General features: G+C 39.9%; 2 protein-coding genes and 2 long non-coding RNA genes across 8 annotated transcripts in view; 2 read left to right on the top strand and 2 right to left on the bottom strand.

Annotated features, from left to right (window-relative positions):
• The first annotated feature begins 4,117 nt into the window (after nucleotides 1-4,117).
• Nucleotides 4,118-7,715, top strand: LOC137976207 (uncharacterized). Its single transcript, XR_011117718.1, has 3 exons — nucleotides 4,118-4,602; nucleotides 7,398-7,533; nucleotides 7,705-7,715. It is a non-coding gene; the product is annotated as an uncharacterized lncRNA (long non-coding RNA).
• On the top strand, nucleotides 7,705-11,518 carry LOC137976208 (uncharacterized). Its single transcript, XR_011117719.1, has 3 exons — nucleotides 7,705-7,833; nucleotides 9,583-9,680; nucleotides 11,386-11,518. It is a non-coding gene; the product is annotated as an uncharacterized lncRNA (long non-coding RNA).
• Nucleotides 11,519-11,724: 206 nt separating this feature from the next.
• On the bottom strand, nucleotides 11,725-18,383 carry LOC137976206 (uncharacterized). The gene is made up of 3 exons (XM_068823504.1): nucleotides 18,179-18,383; nucleotides 15,702-16,238; nucleotides 11,725-12,824 (listed from the first exon to the last, which is right to left on the bottom strand). The coding sequence occupies exons 1-3, from the start codon at nucleotides 18,249-18,251 to the stop codon at nucleotides 12,184-12,186; spliced, it is 1,251 nt and encodes a 416-aa protein (XP_068679605.1). The 5' UTR covers nucleotides 18,252-18,383; the 3' UTR covers nucleotides 11,725-12,183.
• A 2,069-nt stretch (nucleotides 18,384-20,452) lies between these two features.
• The window catches only part of LOC137977475 (cysteine and glycine-rich protein 1-like), a 19,267-nt gene continuing 17,775 nt past the window's right edge, over nucleotides 20,453-21,944 (bottom strand). For all 5 annotated transcript variants that reach the window (XM_068824707.1, XM_068824706.1, XM_068824705.1 and 2 more), the window contains exon 5: nucleotides 20,453-21,944. This exon is cut by the window's right edge and continues 1,545 nt beyond it. The gene's annotated coding sequence lies outside the window, so the exon portion shown is untranslated.

Consider the following 21,944-nt stretch of genomic DNA (forward strand, 5'->3'; position numbering starts at 1 on the left):
AGGCAACGCAGGGGGTCAAACAATTCTTTTTTTAAAACCAAACAACAAAGGGCGTGAGTTATTTCCTTCTGATAACTATAATGCTGGCAAGTAAAGCTGAAATCGTCTTAGAAACTGAACGAGAGACCGGAAATAAACAGAGCCATCTGATAATATAGATTCAATCATTACAGGACATTGTACAGAGATTGTGGTAGAATTCCGATCGATATGTCACGTTTGCACTCGCTACGATTTTCACGATTTGCTATTATCCTTTGTACGTTTGACGAGAGAGGAAGATATTTTGGTCCGTTTGCTTTTGCCCATAAATTTGGATAGACTGCGTTCAGATGCGGAAAATATAATTTCGCACGAGAAGAAACACGTTCGCCCTTGCGTCAAAATTTCACTTGGAAGTCCTTGTTTTTTATCTTTCCTTTGTTTTTGCAGAGAAGTGTTTGCCGATCTGCGACATTTGAAAAGATCGGCTGTTTCAGACGACTTTTTTTTTTTTAAGCCTAATCGTATTCCCTTTGCGCTTTTCGAACAGTTGGACCACGTTGCGACCTGTCGTCTTCTATCAAAACATTTCTTTCATTTAGTCACTTTGCAAGTTGAATGAAGTTGAAATACTGAATGTGCTATACGCGGGAAAACGTTCTTACGTTTGATTGGCTGAGAATAGAACACGAGATATTTTAGTCATCCATCACTTTTTCAACACTCGGCCTATTGTTAGAACATTATTGTTTTGAATCAAAATTGGCTCAAGAGTCGTGATAGCAACTTATTTCATCTGATACAACTCCTCTCACACAGTGGGAAAAATTCCCCGGCTTACAGCTATCAAAAAAGTAATGTAGCCAGGGCTAAAGCTTGAATGAACGAATGAGTAAACACACCTGGCAAGCTGACAAGTGGAAGCTAGTATATCGGTTCAGCGTGCGCGGAAGCAATATCAATTTCATGTGGATTTCGGGCAGAAGCTCCAAGAGTTCAATTATCGCCGTCTGGTAATACTCCAACCGATTATCATGTCTATCATCGCTCAAGACTTTAAAAAACGATGCGTCGGCGAAGATTATAAGAAAATTAAAAGTGCATGGGAAGTATTTCTGCAATCGCTCCTGGATTCTGGAAAAAAAACTATAGCTTCCGTTTAGACTTGAGGACTATAGTCGAGGATCGAAACTGAATTGTACGAGATTGTGCAAGCAAAGGGGTGACGAATTACGGAAAGAATGTTTCGTTGTCTGGGCTCCAATAAGGTCAAAAGTTTGTATGTGATACCCATTGGGTTGATAACTATATGTAGATTGCTCTTTTTCCGCATGTTCTTCCAAATTCGTTAACTATAAACTGAACTGTTGTTTGTTCAGCTACTATCGAAATGTATGGACCCGGTTGACAGTTTTGTTATTTTGTCAAGACAAAAGCGTCTTTAGTTCAGACAGCAGAGAATTCAGAGAATTGCTTTAATTTGACCTATTAGTAGCTCCGCCATAAAAAACAATGATATTTATATTGCAACTTTTTTGCATCGTTTCCTTCATGCGCACACTTGTAACCATCAGGACCCAAGTTTGCCTCTCCAAACACGTCCAATGAGTCAACATTGGCGCGTATCTTTTAGAACGCCATGAGTTCTTCGGCGCTGTACGCTCTGTTTACAATGGCCAATCAGAATACGAAGACAAAAATAGTACAATTGCACAAGCCATGTATTCAAATAGACCATTTTCGAACACTCTGGATCTAGCATGAAATGGAGGTTAATGCGGGCAAATCTCTTCACACACAAATTAATAGCCCTTTTCACGGTTAGTTTTTCTCATTTGCATTACAATGTAATCTAGCATGTATGTGAGGCAATGTCGGGCTATTTTGCAGTTTTAACCCGAAATTACCTCGCACCCACGTTTAATAGATTACATTGTAAGGCAGGAGCTGGTAAGGCAATTAAGAAAACTAACCGTGAAAAGGGCTGTTAAATTTGTGTGTGAAAAGATTTGCCCCATAAGCCTCCATTTAATGCTAGATACAGTCCAGCCTAATCTCGTACCCAGATCTCCCACGGTCACATTTCCAGTGACAGAGTGAGATCTGGGTACGAGATTAAGTCCAGCCGTGAGAATTCGAAAATGGTTAATGCAAATCAGGAACTCATCGGTACCAGTATGACGTCACGGCACGCATCAACGATTTATCAACATGGCGGCCATTTTTTTTTGCTCGTGATTTTGAAAAATGTGTTCATTTTCTTGATATTTGGATGTTCCTACTTCCTATACTTAGATCGAAATGGCACAGCCTTGTTGAAATATGAATGAAGCATTTGCGATAATGCTTGTCCTGGTGCAAATTGATGTAAATTGCTGTAAATATCAGTCTCCCGCTGAGGGGTTAGTTCTAAAAATGGAATGATACCCGTCAAAGTTGACTATAAAGGATATCGTGCATAGGGAGTCTCGCATTCGTAAAATATACTGGTGTGGTTTTCGATATTTAAGTGGTAGGAAAAACTCACAAAGCTGATCAGCCGAGATGAAATTACTTGCACAGCTCCAAGCAACAGACAGGTGACTCCTGACAAACAGCAAAAATGACAAAAAGGACGATAACAAGCAATTTGACAAAAATTACCGAAAACTGCAGGACCAAACTGGTTATGTGTGATAAATTTAAACCGGTGGGGTTACTCTTTTAGACAAGAGCTCTTGGACCTCGAAACCAGGTCTTCTCTGGTTAGTCACCGAGCTTCTTCTTTTCAGGAACTTCGAGTTTGAGTGGATTTATAAAAACCGCTAAAACAACAGAGTTCAGCCTCAGTGTGATCACAGATCCTTCAATTATTCAAATATTCTGACAGAGTTTCAAAATTAGAGGGTACTACTGTATTTCTTTTCTATGGAAATGACAGCATTAGCGCTGAGCCCTCTGCAAATCATTCCCAAAGCCGGCTTAATATCATATTTTTTACATTTAGAATGAGAGGTTGTTTACTTGAAACATGAGTGATTAGGCCACTGGATTAAAAGCAAGGCCATTTAAAAAAGCAAAGAAGATCCGTTTAGTGCGCCCACAAAGCCAGAAAGACTGCATCAACATGACTTGGCACCATATGCGGAAACATGCATGATCTCGTCGCCCACGCAATGGTGACAGAGTAAAAAACGTGCCGGACAAGATCATTGAGATACAATGCTTTGAAAGTGGCTTCTTCACGTTGAGATAAGTCATGGTCTTATTTTCAAAGTTATCATGAGCGGGAAACGTGATTTTAAAAATGGGACATGCTTAGAAATTGCCATGTGATATAACGAACCGATCGAACGGAGCTTGGTGCCGGCGTTTCCACTTAAGATATAAGCTTAGCTATTTTCGAATCCTGCGGAATGTTTGAAAGGGGCCATGTTACGCAAAATCTTGTAATTTCATGAAACCCAAATATACTCAAACAATAGAATGAAACATTGTGATAACCACTTAAAACTGTTGACCAACACAAAAGAAATACAGCAAAAGGACAGCGAGGCTTATACGGACACAAAATGGAGAACATTGAAACGAATTGCATTTGCATCGTCTTGAAAAAAGTCGGCCCGACGTTTTTCAGGTTAAGACAAATCGCCAGGATAAAAGCATGGTCGTTTTTTTCTCAGAATCATAATACCATTTTCAAGTCTTGTACTCGTTATTAACTGACGATTTCTGCGAAACACCCTAAAATAACGTGACAAAGCCCCCGTATAAGCCACTGATTTTCATCATCCGCTGTAGCCAGATAACTTCAATTGGTAAGCTACTTAAGAAATTTTCAGCAAAGGTTGTTAGGTTCACGTTGACTGTCAGGTATAGTTTGATGTAGAATCAAACTTCAGCATTTCAGTTTGCGTTCTTTTGTCAATGAGCTAATCGAAACGCTACTGTACTGAGCTCCATTTATATCAGATCGAAAATAAGAAGATAATGTTGCCATTTTGCTTTTGGTTGTCGGCCAGCTTAGTCTCCGACAATAAGATAACAATCTTATCTTCGCCGGTCTCTTAACAACAAAGGACAACTGGCTGCAGTTTGCCAAAACCAATAAGCGCGGCCGCTAAATGTTCTGCAAGCACCGAATGCAACGGTAAGTCGAAAAAGGAATCTATAAGCACAAATTACTCTTCAAATATGAGAGTTGACATCACTCAGTTATGATTCAGAGCCAGGAGAAATGGTGGTTGCCGAAGAAGAGGGAAAAACTCATTAAACATAAACAGATGGACTTGTTATTTGCAGATGTAGACAAACCTGAAGAAGATTGATAAAGTATCTTTAATCCTAGGGAGATTCTTACGAGATTGACATAACACATGCAGGAATTGCTACGGATGATTACCTGTAATATCGATTTCCAACAGGAAAAAAGATGTAATACTGCCTTCTCGGTCTAGAGTACCGGTACGAGGAAACAGGAAAGGGTAGAGAAGACCCCCTGCGAACTAATTTGAATAAAAGACGCTCATTTCAGGGCACTCTAACTCGTTCATTCCGGCCAAGCGAGCCTGAAATTACACGCAAACCAAGAGAACCATACTTCATAACCGGAAACCAAAGGAAACAGCCTCAAACCTTAAGGTTAAAAGAAGAAATTTGAAGTGTTTTGCCATCCTCCTATATATTTTTTCATCATTACATAACTATGATTTTCATTTTTACTTTTCCTACTGAGTAGTGTATCTCTTTCGCTACTTCCGTTATATTTAAATTTCACTTCCATTCAGGTTACTTCAGAGTACTCAGTACTCCGAAGTATTGTGCCTATTACACACAAGTTTACACGCAAAACTACTATACACACAAACGGAAATTCGAGCCTGAATGGCGACCTTTTTAAAAGATTTGGCTAACGTAGGACCAGGCAGGGCAAAGCCGATCTTACAGGTAAACTTTCACGACTAAACAACTAGGATTCTCACGTTGGGATTACGGGATAATAGCAAAAACCGTGGTCTCCACAAGGATACTAGAATGTTTCAACGCAGAAAGCAGCACGGAAAACGGCCTTGAATCCGAGAAATGGCGAGCTATTTAATCGTCGATTAGAGCATTTTAAAGTTGTAGCTAAGCTGCCTTGCCTTAGAATAGAAGCTAGGCTGCCGGTGGCCCTGATTTGATACAATCCTTTATGCTTTTTATTTTGTCCGAGGATGATTTGACCTGTTGACTTGGACTTGTTTTTTTCCGGGTAGCGCTCTGGCTGCGCATGCGTAAGATTTCTCTGTCACGTAGAAGGCAGATTATGTGGGATTTGCACTCGGTATTTCTTCCTTTAGCGGCAATCGCGATGACCACTAAACCACGGAAGGCTACGTGACAGATCAACGGGGAAAATATGTGTTAAACAATTGTGTGCGTGACCGGAAACGAGATTTTGTGCTTTGGTTGTACGCAATGCAATATCTGGTTATCGTATGACTCTGTAACAGATATCGTAATTATTCGGGATACCCATAAAGGAATACCGAGTTTAAAAATGGGTTTGAAACCTCGGAATTGTAGAAAAATGCTCAGTAGACTTAAGGGATTTCATTGGTTAAAAGCTATGCGTGATAACCCCGAGGGAGAGAGGTTGTAACTGACGTGTCAAAATAAATTGAGTTATTGGGTAAAATTACTCGGAATACCTGAAGGTATCAGTTGTTGACTTTGTTGGCGATGAGTTCATTCACTTGATCCCTTGGATCAATACCGTCCACTTCCCTTTATTACGGAACTACTTTTTTCAACAACAAGAACAACAAAATAACAGCCGTGGTGTCGAGTATCGTTGGAGGGGATTTGTGCGCGCGCGAGGCTTCAAACAACCTAAATTCTTACAGAATTCCATGAAAATCCGTTTATAACATGTGGTGGGGAAACCAAAGCGTTGGGAGCTGTGTTGGGGTTTCGATGTGAAAGTTTTAATGACGTTCGCCGATTTAGAAACTCAATTCCATGATCTGAGTAAAAGCTCAACAGCAGCTAAAGATTGAAAATGCTGGATTCAGTCTTCTGGAAATGTTATGAATAGGATAGTTTAATAATCTAAATCTTGCATGTTGACAACATGATGAAATCGTTAGTACAGAACTCCCGGCAGCGGTATGTGGAAAATGCCTGAAATTTCTTTCTCTTTCAGCTCTTCTTTGTACGAGCATCATCCGCGGATGTCATTTTTTTAATTGTTTCAAGGCCTTTATTTTAGCTACCTAGAGGGAGCTCAATGCATTATTCGCAACACTGTTAATTTCGAAACTTTGCAACTGGTTGCCTGTTTAGCTTGTAAGAGGGGGGCTAAATTTTACTTGGCCACATTAATTACAAGACTGGTTTTCAAAAGTTTTCTCTCTCGCTACGGTAGTGTTTCATTCTCCCTTGGCCAACTGGTTTCACCTTGTATGCAATGTCACCCCTGCATTGAGTAGATTCACGTTATTTCCGGTCCAACAACCTGTATGTACCAAATCAAACTACTACTTTTGCTTGGTGACCTATTGATTTTATTTGTAAACACTAAGCGATGTTCACCAATACGTTACCCGTTGTCATGAGCCCTCCAGATTTCAATTGGCTGCAGAAACATTTACTTCTTTTGTGCCGTACCTAGCAAATTTAAACATCGCTTTAGTCTATTCAATCCTTGCAGTTTGTTTTTAACTCCTCCAAAATGTATTACCCTACTTCTGCGCAACATGGTATTCCGAGTAAACGCTTTAATTAAAGAGCGTCTTGTTTTATAATTCTTCCAGTAGTGTCAAGAAAAAGTATAAAATATTTTAAAATATTATCGTAAGGACTAGCAAAGCATCTGTTTTCTGGTTTTGATCCGAATCGATGCCGTTAACAACATTCTTAAATGTAAATAAATATGCACGATCGCACTTCACCCTATCATTGGGTCACGGAATGTGGACTGTGGACTTCGGACTACGGAATTGAAACTGGATATTTACCAAAACATCGAAAAAAACCCACTGAAATACTGTGAACTTAAAAGAAGTCGGCTAAAAACCCTTCGAACAAAGTGTAGGCTACCCCTAGCCTCTTGTCTTATGTCTGTATCAATACAATGTCACCAGCAGCCTTGCAGCCATTCATAGGCTAGGGAACTGAGCAAACAACTGTAAAATGATCTCCTTAAAACCCTGATGAAGAAAGTCAATGCCTTTCGAAAGTTGGCTTAAGATAATACCCCTTCACCTTTGAATCCACCTTGTTCTTTACTTTTTGATAAGTTGAGCTAAAACGTTTTCAAGTGTCTTTTCTTACCAAGGGAACATGAATTACGAGGAATTACAAAAACGTCCTCCTATTATGTTTCGTACAGCAACATCAACTTGCGCGCATGCGCCTTGCAGCTGAGTCCCTTTGAAAATTTGAAACGTTTACAGGTGACAATGGGAAATGCTTCCCGAACGGCGATGCGAACGTGACAGGCTTTCAACACTTTAGAAGAGTTGCGGTGGTTGCAAAAACGACCTTCGTTAAGAGGATTTCTCGATGCACTTGTTTGATTGGATAAAATGAGTGAGTATTCATTCAGAACCGTTGCTTTAAGAATCAAGTTATTTCACGCCTACGTTTTTTAAAAAAATGGGTTTAAGTTTGATTTGACAAAACCATTTAACTATCGAAGAAAGTTCGTGGAGAGATTATTTTTCTTTCATCTTATTAACTATTCTTCTCTTTTTGTTGCAGTACCCGCTGAATATAATTGAAGCTACCCTGAACGGGTGTTCGACGTGCAACCACGTGGAATGGCTAAGAACTTCCCCTTGTTTCTTTTAATTCTATTCCCGCATTTTTGGTCTAAAATTGTCGTAGCCGGTGAGTGGAAATTTACTTAATTTTAGGCAACAGGTTTTGGATAGCTGATTGATACCCTAAATAACTCGTTGACATATAGGCTTGCAAAGCGTATCAAGAACATGTAGTTTTTTACCTCGTGAATCTGGCAATGTCATCTCACATATGTCGACCATTTTCATCGCACAGTTTTCTTAACCTCGAGTCTTTTTAAACAGTGTTTTCAGAAAAGGACGCGAAAATTACGCCTTATCTCAGTGTCAAATTTGGCGAGTTTCGATGAAGCTGTTTTGTAACAACGTTAGTTCATGAAGATAATTACCGTAAGGAGTCAGTTATGAACGATCTTTAACCATAAAACCGAATTTTTCCTTGTTTCACGTTTTGGGGTTCTTTTTTTTCCACAAACAACTTGTTATGTAGAAAAAAACGAGAAAAAAATTCTTCGTAGACGGCAAACGCGAAAATGCCTACTTTTAAAAATGGCGGGAAAATCACGGTCATGCCGTTTGCGTTCTACGTGCGTGAGTCTGAAGGCGCTGTTACACTGTGCAATGATTCTTGCAACTTGTCTCGCAACGTCATTGCGAGACAAGTTGCACGAATGAATGACACTGGTCGGAACGCCACACGCCTATTTCAGCATTAGGGAGCTTTAGCAACGACGACGAGAACGGCAAATGAGAACGTCATCTCGAAACATAAATTTGTAATCACTTCGCGACTTGTCCAAGCTTTTTAACATGACAATGGTGTGGCAGTCCCTCAAGAATGAAACCGATATGAATCACGCCTAATTTAGGGGAGAAAATGAAAATTTATCTCCAAGTACTGGCGTGCGTCCTCCATAAAACCTCAAATTTGATTATTTCACGTTGTTTGTTTTGTTTGTTTTGTCCACTAAAAGGTGGGCAACGTATGCGCGTGCGCACCTATCGGTATCTCCTCAACGATCCATGTCCGTGTCTATAGTAATCGTCGCGGCTGCAGCCAGGGGCTGAATACCAGGCCTTTGGTGATGCCTTGTTGAATCAAATGTTGATGATGTGTTGAAATCGTTTGCCACCCCTGCGGTCAACAGCGTTTAACAAAATCCAACGGTTGTTGAAACAAATGCTATAAAACGCCTGTTAAGTCACCACGGCCCGGTTGTTCAAAAGCCGATTAACGCTAATCCGAGATTAAAAATTAACCAAAAAGTTTATTTCTCTACTCCCAAATGCTGTTCGACGCCGATATTCGGATAAAATTTACATTAGTAGATGTCGATCTTGAAAAACAAAAATAAGCAAAAGAAACTTTAACTAAAAAGTTGAAAACATGAAACAAAAGTTTACGCTAATCCTGGATTAAGTTAATCGGCTTTCGAACAACCGGGCCCAGGGAAGTAAGGATCCTATATTGGTGACTTTGACCTAGGATTAACGCAGAATTAGTATGGTTGAACAATTTTTTGCAGAACTCGATACCAAATGTGGGCTTTTGGAAATAATATCTCCCTGTCAGCATATTTGTTATAATCGAGTATATTGCAGACGGCATACGGGATTCTTCGCTGACGTCATTGCTTACATTGTCTCATTGACCACAGGTTCCCAAAGCTGACGCAATCACTGAATCAGTGAAAAAGTATTGGAGAGGACAACTGTACTTGAAAGTGGAAAATATGAGCGAAATCTTGAATAAAAATGTCTTACCTCGTTTTATTTGTGAGGTTCCTTGTCTTCTGTGTGGTTTTTGTAACGCTTCAATAATATATCTATATACTAGGGAAACAGCGACGCTGAAAACTACCAAAAACTGCCGAAAATCGCTGGAAGCGTGACAAAAACCACACAGAAGACAAGAAGCCTCATAAATAAAACGAGGTAAGAGACGATTTTGTTCAAAATTCGCTCATATTTTTCACTTTCAAGAACAGTTGTTTCCTTCAACACTTTTACACTGGCAGTGATTGCGTCAGTTTGGGGAACCTATGACAACGAAAACCCCGACCAACCCCCCCCCCCCCCCCCTCTCCTCCTTACCTTGGATATTTGCAAAAAATCTCGCTCAAACCTCGATTAATACCCACACCCCTGGAGTTGCTCCATTTTATCAAAACATTACCTAATACAACCCCCCCCCCTCTGGGGGCTGGTTTGGATTGCACTTGATCGCTAAGCAGGAGCCCATTACCCATATTTTTAACCCCTTTCTGTTTTTATAAGCACCTCCCAGTGGGGCTTTAGTGGATGTTTTCACAATAGCCAATCATAAGAAACCTATGGTCAGCCACTTATTACGTCACATACGTATGTGACGTATGTGAACCACTTCACGTATGTTCTCAGTCATGTACGTCACATACGTCAAAATATGGTAGTTTTAAAAATAGAAAGGTACGGGAAAGATTGACTCAAGGTTACAATACGTATGGAAGCTCCGGGTAATGGGCTCCGGTGATGGTAAGTAAACTGTCTTTGAAGGATGCTAGTCTTTTTTGAAACAAGCCAGAGCAAAGCTTCAATTTCACTCAATAATCAAAAGTTTAATCGGAATAAAGCAGTTTATTTTATGACTAGCTCAGTGAGCGGGCAAGATGAACCAAATCCCGTGCTGTGATTGGGATCTCTCGCTTGGTGCCGCAAGATCAAAGATCATGTTTTGGTGTTTTTCCCAAATAATAAATCCTTTGTTGACCAAGCTTGTTCAGTCAAGATGGCTGGATATTGGCCAAGTTCTTTCTTTGCGTGTTTATGGACCAAGACGAAGTCTCGGTCCATAAACACGCAAGAAAAGAACCTTCTTCAAACTTGGCCAATATCCAGCCATCTTGACCGAACAAGCTTGGTCAATAAACCATATATACAAACCTTTGCATACACCGCAGATCCCCTCTAGGGCCTTCTCCCTTCCAATGCTGAGTTATCACAGGCAATCATCTCCCAACTTTCTCCTTTTCCACACAAACAGTAGATATTTGAAAGAATGTGACAAGCCTGCATGGTCTCCCTTTTGTGGGTTTGTGGTTACAAATTATTGTGAAACCTTCAATTCACACTTTTGCTTTAACGAGCATGTTCTTGAGTGATTTGCTTCTCTTGCATGATATTAAAGGAGGTTTCTTAAATATTCTAATCCCCACCTTTTCCCGGGGAGGGCGGGGGGCGACGAGAGCGTCGGGGTTTTCGTTGACTCATGCATAACATATGAGTTTGCTCACATGTTAAAGTTAGTTAAATCTCCAATGTTGAGCCTTCTAACTTTGATAACCAGCCAGTTATTACCCATCAAAAATCGATAAATTCGGGAATGCTGATGATCTCATACATTGTTGTAAAATTTCGAATTTTCATCGTTGCTCAGAGATTATCTGGTATATATCGGGTTAAACAATTTCAGCGATACCTTACGAAATTCACTTTCAATATTCACTAGTACTTTATTCTTGGCTGACTGATTAGAAGAATGTAGCCTCGTGCTAATGACACAAAAATATGTAAACAACGATTCCCCCATACATCTTTGATTTATTAACATAATAACGAATAGTCATATTTACATATTTACTGATTTGTCGTGTTATTTTAGGATGTTTTACGAATGACACCTTATCCAGGGCTTCAACAGAACCTGCAAGTACGGCTTTCTCACATTTCACGCTTATTCCTACTCCAACATTGCGGCCAAACCCGCGTTCAAAACTAGTGGCTTTGTCACCAGGCTCCAGCGCTACAGTACAACCCACTCAGCCTTCAAAGAAAGGACCAAAAAGCAGTGTATCATGTCCAGCGGATGCCAAAATGATCAATCCAGCACACGCGCAGTTGCTTTCAGCTACCACTTTGTCAAATTTGCCGTCGACACCATCTACCTCAAGTTTCAAGTCTGCCTGTCTGACAAGTACGCCTCTCTAAACTGTGTTGGACTCATTGACTGGTCCAACGATTTTGCGCATGTTAACGTTGAGCTATTATAATTTCTGCAATAGTAAATGGAAATGATGCAGATGTATTAAGATGCAAAAAAAAATCGTCCAAGTCCACAGCCAGGTATCCCTGAGCCATTGCATGCATAGTCTAAGAACGTGTTGAGCTCGCGAGGACGATAGCATTTTTGTAGTTCTCAGCGCCAACGCAGAATTGGCCGCCCGTGTTTAAGCAGTGTTGTACCTGTACCTTTTTTTTTTTTACAATTTTTAACCATGTTGACAGAATTTGTTTTATCACCTCTGCACGTCGATGTTACAAGCAACGTCCGTTCCTGTTTTAGCTGGCGCCACCAGCAAGCTTCGCGCTTCTCTCTTACGAGAAGAAAGAAAACTACCCGAGACATCAGTTCCCGGCAAACCATGCATCATTACAGAAACTATATGAAATTCTTTTCTGGTTAAGCTTGATGCGCAATTCTGTTAAAAACAGCGTTGGGAAATCTACCTCGTCTTAGAAAAGATCTGGACATCTGGCTGCGAAAGGGTCTCATACGAGGAGACATTAGAGGATTAAAACGAGGGTACTGAAAAGTTTCGTGGGGTTGTCGTGGAAAAGACGTGGCATAACCGAGAGGAGTCCTTGAAAAACTAAGAAAATTCCGGCTCGTGGAAGTTAAGTAAGGAGGAATGGGAGTCCCTTCCTTATATTGGGTAACTACAAATGGATTTGTCTCTCCTTGTGAAGAGGTAAACGTGCCTTGTAAGTAAGGATTAGTAATGCTTGGTCCGATAGCAATAACCGATTGCATTGGAGCTGAGGACAAATAGGGGGGCTGAAAGTTTGTTTGAGTGCCAGGACTGTTTGTCCACAATGATACTGGGGTAGAGCCGATGTTTTGATATCCTTGTGTAAAAGGGAGCAATGGAGCGACTCTTGCCTGTCCCAACGTTTTGTAGCTGGCGTGAACCTCAGGGTGTCTGTAATAGCTGCGGTGATGATGTACGTTCCTCGGATAATGACGGTATCGTGGCGAATAATCATGTTCAGTCTCATCATCAACATCATCTCTTGGACGGTGCCATTGCACTCTGCCTCTGTCTATACAACACAACGAAATAATCTTTACTTAACGAGGGAAAACACATGAACTATAAACAAGAGCCCATTATCCAAGAGTAAGAATCTGGTATCTGGTGTGTCCACACCAGCGTCAGAAAAAAGTGTCTATTTATAAACCAATTTGCATTACAATGTAGCAGTCACATTTACATGATATCATATGGAAATACCTGGAAGAAAACGTTTTATTGGGTACAACATTGAGTTAGCCCTACTGTTTATTTTCCTGCAAAACTACGTTTAAAAATAGACACTCTTGCTATAAATTATCCAACATACGGCCCTCAAGAAAAAATAAAAAATAAAAAATACAATAAGAATCGAATTTAGATTTCGTCCAGTCCAAGCCAATCGTGTTTTGTCACGCAATTGAGACAAATGGCCGAGGGAGGCTCGGGGAGCCTCTCTCCTCAAGCCTTCCTCGGCCGTTTCCATCGAGTGCGGCACGACTGATATAAAGCAGATTAATGCGCCCTTTGCAGATGGTGATGCAAATTTCCCTTTCGTAAACGGTAGTTGCCATTTGAAACGGTCGTTGCCATTTCTCAGAACGGTCGTTGCCATTTGAAACGGTCGATGCCAAATATAACGGTCGACTACACACTTCACTTCAAAGAAAATTAAAAGAAACAAACTAAGAAAAAATATTACCAAAAATTAAGATAAAAAAGGGAAAAAAAACATTTATAAAACAAAAACTGGAGGAAAAAAAGAGTCCGAAAATTTCAAGACTCGAACTCGGGTTCTTAGCCCTCACCCTAAACAGAACCCTAACCCGAACCCTAACTCATCAACCTCGTTCCCAGGGTCCTCTCTCTTCCTTCCTCGAGGAAGGAAGAGAGAGGACCCTGGGAACGAGGTTGCCTAACTCACATGACCAGCGAGACACAATTCCCAGTAATCGCAACCTTTTGAGTTCTTAGACCTAATGAGTGTAATTCAGAGCTAAAAAATGGCATCGACCGTTCTGAGAAATGGCAACGACCGTTTTAAATGGCAACGACCGTTTACGAAAGGGAATTAAGCGATGGCGATCACATGGCACAAAAAACCACCAAATGGAGAGAAAACGTAAAACCGAAGGAAAGTATGTTTACAAACAAATGTGTTCGAAATTTGTTTTTAAAACAGTGTTTATATCAAGAAAAGTGAATTTCAAATTTCGCGGGCGCAGCCATCTTGAATAATGGTGACGTGTTACGGTTGCCCTATTGTTCTGACCCAAAGAGTTTTTTTCCTAATAACAATAGGGCAACCGTAACACGTCACAATTATTCAAGATGACTGCGCCCGCGAAATTTGAAAACAAAAATTATTTATGTGTTTCGGATACAAACACTTTCTTTGAAAATACTTTAGACTGACTTGACTGTAAAGGTTATTTCCTGTGATTCAAAGTTATTTTTTTGTTGAAGTGAAGGTTTCCTTTAATTTAAATTTTCTTTGTTTTAGATGTCGTAGTGCGCAATTTGCTCTTCACTATGGCGGTTTAATTTTTGTACCATGTGATCGCCAGATGCAAAGGGCCCATTTAAGTTCATCAACAATGCTTTCTCTTAGCAAAGGAATCTACGTTAAGATTCAAAACACAATAGAAAAGGCCAAGCTAATTGACAATACATGTTCATATCAGGAAACCATGGCTGGGAGCGAACAACAGCCCTATATTCCTGTCACGGCGTTTTGCACAGACCGATTTATTGCGTTCGACATTAGGGGCGCTTTCCTTTTGTCAGAACTGGCCGGTCAGACCCGTCAGTTTGCAAGGAAAATGCAACAATTTGAAGGAACACTTGCATGATAATCCCTCGTATTCTTCTGGAGGAGTACATATCATCTTCGAAGTGTGTTAAGTTGAAAGCGTTGTAGAGTTAGTCCTTCCAAATGCCAGGTCTGGCCGGTCAGTTCTTTCAATTGGAAAAAGTTCTAAGAGAGCGCAATCTCTAATCTTGGGTATCCTGTGCATGGGATACGCTTTATCAAATTTCGTTTTTTCAGCGCCATCTTGAATTACCTCTTATGTGCATTGATACGTCATATGCGCAAATGGCGATCGCACTCCTTGTTTGTTCATGTTTCTTTCCCTAACCTTCTCCTACTACTAGTTTTAAGATTGAATTTCCTTCGAATGAGACTCCTGTAGGAACCCGAAGAGCGATCACAAGACGTCAAAGCATCACCGAACCGGAATTCCTTTTTTTTTTAATTTTTGGAAAACGTTGTTTAAAAATAGATCAGTCTGTAAAAATGCCCTGACATAGGCTTAGTATGGAAGTTGTTCTCTCCTAGTCATGGGATCCTGTTCATTTCAATTTAAATATATAAATACTCAAGATATTGACTTGAATCCAACTGCTGTTGGAAGAAATGGGTCAACTCAATTTTCTTTTGATAAAAAGCCTTTTCTTATCAAACAATTCAATAGACCGAGCAATGTCTTGAAAACAGCGATAATACAACAATACGCACATCGTTCATTTGTGCTGTAAATTTGCCCTAGACTGATGTTTTTTATATAATTTCTCACTTGAATCTACTTCGCCTTTTATGTAAAGGATTTAGACAAAACCTGCGATTTCATTCCACGAGTCCTTGTGATGATCGGAAGGGGTATGCCTCATAAAAAACAAGATTTAAAAATATACGAGAAAAATGTGTCTAGGCTTGGTTATGTGTCTTGTATAGCTTATTCAAGACAATCTGGAAAGTCAAAAGTACACAGGTTCCATAATTAGTGCTAGTGCTTACAGAACAGCTCCATCAATTGGTAAATAAGGGAATAAATATACAGAAAATAAATAAATAAATAAATACAAGCTGTGTGTACATCAAGCGAGAAAAAATTCAATGACATACCATGATGCCGCCGTGGTGGTTCCCAGTCCCACCTTTCCCTCTCCCGGTCTAAATCATCTTCGTACCCAGGCCTGTCTCGTGGCTCATACTCATCTCCGAAACCGCGTCCATGATCGTCTTCGTAATCAGAGTCTTCGTCAAATGGTTCGGGATCCCGAGGTGTTGGTGGTGAGTCCTCGAATGCGCGATATGAACCCATCGTGTCTTCCTCGGGAAGTTCATTATCTTCCGGATATTCGTCGTAGTCGCGTCGGAGATCATCGTAATCCTCGTCATCGTCGTCGTCATAGTCGTAGTCATGGGGGCGAAACGATTTCTTCACGGTACCACTTTTCGCATCCTCGGTACAGTTTCGCTTTGCAGTTCCCGTGGAGTTGTGTCCACATTTTGGAAATGGATGGCTGGGGCCCTCTTCTTTTGTGGCTGATATTGTGTTTACTGTCGAGTAATTAGATCCCTTGGTGTTCCTTCTTGCTATTTCATTGTTTTGTTTAAAGAATTTCAGAAGTGATCTTTGTTTTAACTTGGAGGTTAAATCTGTAAATGCAAAATAAAACGTGTGGTTTAGATAGGGTTTGCTCAGATTAATTATCTTGTTCTCAAGTTAAATAATGGACATAAAATACTCACGAAACGGTTTTCTTCTTGTAACATTTTAATTCTGCTCATTGCTATTCTCCCGGGTATTACTATAATCCTGTGCGTTATACATTTAACAATTTTATGGTGTCTTCAATAAAAAGTTGAGGTGCAAGTTAAATATATTTTTGGCGATTGCGTAGAAATTGCATAGTTGCATAGTATTGTCATTCTTCTCATTACTAGTATATGTAATCATATGGGCCCAAGCGCAATTAATTAAGGATTAATTTAACTCATATTTTCAAAGTTTTCCAAATTTTGTGAAAACTTTGAAATGACAAGTGAAATTAATCACATTAAGGGCAAAATTATTGAGAGAAGCCCGTTCAGTGCCGCGACAAATGACAATCAACACGCTCCCATTCTGTTAAAGTTCAATTCAATAAATCGTTGCTGTCAACAGACATAACGCTAAAATGTATTTTATATGTAGACAAAAAAGTATTTTAATCTGGAAGAAGATTCTCTTGTAACTTCGCTTGCTCTGGATAAGCAACTGTTAACTCAATTAGGATCACGTGATCACGCTCTCTTGTTTACCAAAAGTGCCCTTGTGATGAAGGGAAAATGCCCTCCGTCTCAGCCAATCAGCAGTTAGTAATTTTGCCCCGTATGTGATAATTATTTTTATTGTATTGCATCTGTAAACATTAGCAGAATTAGCCAGTAGGAAGCTTAATTATAAGCAAACTCTGAGTCACGCACGGAAGGCAACCAGAAAAGAACATTTCGTATGCCAGGACTGTAATCTCTACTAGGAGGCCATTACTAGGAGCATCCCTACGCACTACTATCGTAGTCATATCCTTGAATCAACCTTTGCGCGTATCTTTCTATTTTTAGAGCTAACCCCTCAGCAGGAGACTCATATTAACATCAATTTGTACAATTTTGATACATTGTTTGTGCTTTTTTTGTCTTCGTTTGACTATAACTTTATTCTCATTCGCCATTCTAAACAGTGTGTGCAGAACAGAAGATCTCGTGGCGTTCTAAAAATAGGAAGATACGCGCAAGGGTTGACTCATAGGGTATGTATGGGAGAGGCAAGATGCTACTCATGAGCTCCTGTCTCTACCAGATTATTAAATTATAATGATCGTCTCTAAAAGGGAAAAGATACTTAGCAATATAAATGTCATAGTCGTAGTGTATTTATCCACTAGGAGCTTTAGGAGTCGTAACTCGTTGAAACACAGAGCACAGACCACAACACAGGGAACACCATGCCCTACTATGGAAAGCCAAAACCTTTTTTATGTAATCTTTATTTTTTGGTCTTAGGTTTGTTTCCATGTTTTGGAGTTTTGTCATAGTGTACTGTGACACTACTGTGGTGTGGTTTTGTCATCATGTGACGAGGTTTGATGTTCATTCCACGTTCTGAAGAAAGACATCTCGTACAAAAATGACAATGACTAGAACGTAACAAGCTATGGTTTTATCAGCTTTAATCAGCGATGAAAGCCTGACGAACGATTCCTGAATCAAGCTAAATTGTTATGTTCTAGTACTAGTCATGATTTTCTTGTTTATAGAACGAGGAAGGTCGTGCTTTGAAGTTGGTGCACAACTGGATAAAATAGTCTTAATCTACAATTTCGATTTTATTCGTTTCTTGGGGAATTTTATCTTTATATTAAAAAGAAAACGGGTTAACACAAAGTGTTTCCGAAATACTAAATAACAAAACTTCAAAGTGATGAGAACCTTGACGTAAATCACTTTGAATATTTCAGCTTCCTCCGCCGCAGTTCGTGGCTACACGTAAAACAATTAGTTTTGAGGCAAACCTTGGCTTATTTGTTCTCATTCAAAAGAATCATTTCACTGACCTTTGTTGTTCCGAGCTTCGCAGAAAAACAAAGCACATAAAATGGACGTCGTTAGCAGGTACCGGGACCGCATCGTTTGCCATACAATGGTTCAAAACATTGTTGGAATGCTAGTAACACACAGATGGATTTTTTTCAAAACGTTCGCCAGGGCTTCATCTCTGATACAAGCTGATAAAACCGTCGCCCTTGTGATTTTTACGGACCTTAGGTGTCAGTAACTTACTGATTTTACAAGTTATGAATGATTAATCTTGCTGATTGTTATTCAGGTAGAACAAAAGTTCTGCAGCAAAGAGAGTACAGAGATGCAATGGTAAACTGAAGAGCAGATATCAAAGCCATATATTTAAATAGTGGTTTGAAACTACATTCTGACTAAGGGAGATCACCGCAGTTATTGGAGAAACTTTAACAGTTTCCGTAAAGATCATTAAGAAATTTTGAAACCGCGATTGCGCTGCTATACCGCTGAGCAATCAAGCCGTCGTAGAGGTAGTCAATAGGCCTTTTGCAACTAACGATCACATGGAACAAAATCCGCCGTGCTGGAGGGCAAGCTCATTATTATTCCCCCACTGGGACATTAAAAAAAAGAGACCTGAACCAGTCAAGCTTGACTTGCCTTTGTTTTAATGTCCCAGTGGGGGAATAATAATGAGCTTGCCCTCCAGCATGGCGGATTTTGTATCATGTGATCGTTAGTTGCAAAAGGCCTATTGGCCTTCATCCGGCACGGCAGCCATGTTGAGTCCCGAGGGATTGAAAACTTTTGTTGACTCGTTCCCAAACATTTCAACTCGAGGTTCGGGGTGCGAAATCTTTTGTATACGGCCAATATGGCCGGCGCGCGAATAAGGCCCATTGGGAGTTTAAGCAACGACAACGCCACCAAGCAAGAAGATGATTGGTTAAAATAGGAAAAATATTCGCGCTGCACGTCTGGCACGCGTTTTATAGTGCATTTCTTTGTTGTAGTCCAATTAACTGTGACAACGTGAAATCGCCAGATTTTAGGCTCTGACGACAACGTGGGCATACAACACAATAAACCATTCATTTTCTACGTACTTATACTTCCATTTCTGCCATATTCATGCAATTTCTGCCTGGAGGCTCAAACTTGGTCACTGATAAGTGCCTCCACGAAAGTTAATATTTTTGTAGGCTGTTACCATGGTAATGCATCTAGAATAAAACAAGGCCTAAAGGACGCTTCTTCCTCACTTATGCGAACTTCCCTTATTAGTCTTTTGCACTTCCGGTGTGTTGCGTGCACTACTTTTCAAAGAAATTTGATTTATTCATCTGACGCATGTTTCTCAGTTATGGCGTGTATAGGTTACGTGCGCGCGCAGCTAAAAACCCTTTGGAGCCAATTTCTAAAATTATGTATGTTTAATTTCTGATTTTTGCTGATAGACCGCTCATTTGTAGTCGGAACTATCTTAATTCCAAATTTCTGCAGAATCTAATGATGGATTTGCGTGAAAATTGGTAAAACAGCCAACAGCTGTTGGTCCCAAAGTTTTGAGCGAATGCGCATGCGCATGATTTTTCTTTGTTCCTCTGAAAGATTTCACTTCTAAAACGTAATAGAAGCGAATTTACACTGCAAATATGAAATGATTCTTTAAGCGAGAGATCATCACAGACAAGGAAGCATGAATAGGCTAAATAATGAATAACATGGCGGTGAACTTGCAATTTTTACCGACGCTCTAGTGGAGATTGCATCGCTATTTGTGATTGACGTTTGACGACCTGAGCGAAGACATCTTTACGCTTTGTGGCCGTAGCCTACAAAGGGTGCATTCCACGTGATTTGTTCAAAACACGTGTGAACAATTCACCCGCGATTGGTCTTCATCTTTGGCCTCTCATTGGTGAAAATTGAAGTTCAAGGTAAGGCATCCACTTAGGCGCTGCAATCTCAACTAACAAACGTAGTGTAGTAGCTTTCGAGAAAGCAACTCTATGGGTTTATTCGATTGACCCTATTTAGGAAAACGAATATGTGGAGTGATGATTTAAGACGGTATGTCTGGCGTTTTGAAGCAACAAAGATAATAAAGGTACATCTGTTTGACAATCTTAATGCAAATCTCCGCAAAAATGAAGGATTTCGAACTTCTATTCCATCTATTCCTATTCCTGAATACAGACAATCGGTCGCACCCTGAATATGTCTTTCTTGTCTGTCAATCGGCACTTACACAATTGTCTACAAATAATTACCAAGCATTGGCGAAAAAAGTAACTGTGGATTGAGAGTCCAGTACATTTCTAAGATTTATTTAGGACGGCAATTTGTAAGCCACCATAAAACAGATCTATTTATGCAATAATCATTACAGACTGTATTTTATTACTCAAAATGCATGTTACAGACCAAAAACTACTTTGAAATTTCGACAATACACTACTTTATAAATGATAAATAAAAAAGGATAACAAGGAAAACTATGTGTCCTTAATTCAACCATTCTTTGAACTTACAATCGTGAACAGTTTAAATACTCGCTATGAGGCCCCGTCCACTCGTATCCGGAGATTTTTGTATCCGCAAATTTTTTGTGCGGATACAAAAATATCTGTGTCCACACGTAGCGAATACGAATCGTATACGACCGTCCACACATATCCGATTCGTATCCGGACATGACGGCTATCATGAATAAGGCCTATTTTGAAACCAAAGACAGCCTCTACTAAGGCGTAATGGGATAGTTTGAGCTCACATGTGTGGTATTCTTGCTATCGTAAGGTTTTCGAAAGTTCCCTTTTTATCAAACGGAAGGAGTTGATGAAAGTATTCCATTGGAGGAACCACAGTAGCGCGACTATTCGAATAAATGAAATGATGGAACTTAAGCAACGACAACGGCGACGGCAACGCGGAGAACTTTACAAATTTTCATATTTAGCGGGCAAAAACAATAGCTTTGCACGCCCTGCACGTGCGTTTTTCACTTTTGTCCATTTCGTTCCCGTCGTCTGCAAAACAACGTGAAAGAGCCAAATTTGAGGTTTTATGAGGAACGTCAACACTTGAAGATAAATTTTCATATCTCCCTTAAATTAAGCACCACGTTCCGACCAGTGTCGTTCTTGAGGAACTACCACATCCTTGTCCTATTAAAAAGGATGAAATAGTTAAGAAGTGATTACAATAACGCGAATTTATAATTTGAGATGACGTTCTCGTTGCCGTCGTCGTTGATTAACGAGTTCTCTAACGCTCGAAAGCTTAAGGTTAGCTCACAAATCTTCCCAACGATGGCTAATTTGCCTTTATCAAATAGTTTCATAAAAGCAAACTTTTATTTTCGTGAAGTATCAAATTAGAAGTTATGAATAGGACGTGAGCAAAGATATATTCTCAATTTTCTTTGCTAACATCCACACTGCCCTACCAATTGTTGGTACACATGATCCCTGCCAAACGACTTGGAATTATTGAGAAAATAAACGATTAAGACGAAGCTATATTTTTAGATAAAGTTATCATACCTTGTCATCTTTGTTCAAGCTCTATTATTCACTTAACCTGCGACCAGCTCAGGTTGTATTTTAGTTTCGCGCGATACGTACTGTGGCGTTATCGAAATGAAAAACAGATTTTAACGAGACGAAATAAGAGAACATATTCATGAGAAATGCTAAAATGGGCCTGATCACAGGTTATTATTCACTAAAAAGACCACTACAAACGCAACAATTTAACAACAGCTAAAACTAGGAATGAAATCTCAGGAACTCAGTT

This window comes from Montipora foliosa, chromosome 11 (genome assembly GCF_036669935.1).
Source record: "Montipora foliosa isolate CH-2021 chromosome 11, ASM3666993v2, whole genome shotgun sequence".
Classification (NCBI taxonomy): Eukaryota; Metazoa; Cnidaria; class Anthozoa; order Scleractinia; family Acroporidae; genus Montipora; species Montipora foliosa.

Coding starts and splice junctions, on each gene's coding strand:
- LOC137976206 (XM_068823504.1), bottom strand. CDS start 18,251: ATGCGGTCCCGGTACCTGCTAACGACGTCCATTTTATGTGCTTTGTTT. Junction 16,239..18,178: donor CGAAGCTCGGAACAACAAAG/GTCAGTGAAATG, acceptor TTGCATTTACAG/ATTTAACCTCCAAGTTAAAA. Junction 12,825..15,701: donor ACCACCACGGCGGCATCATG/GTATGTCATTGA, acceptor TGTGTTGTATAG/ACAGAGGCAGAGTGCAATGG.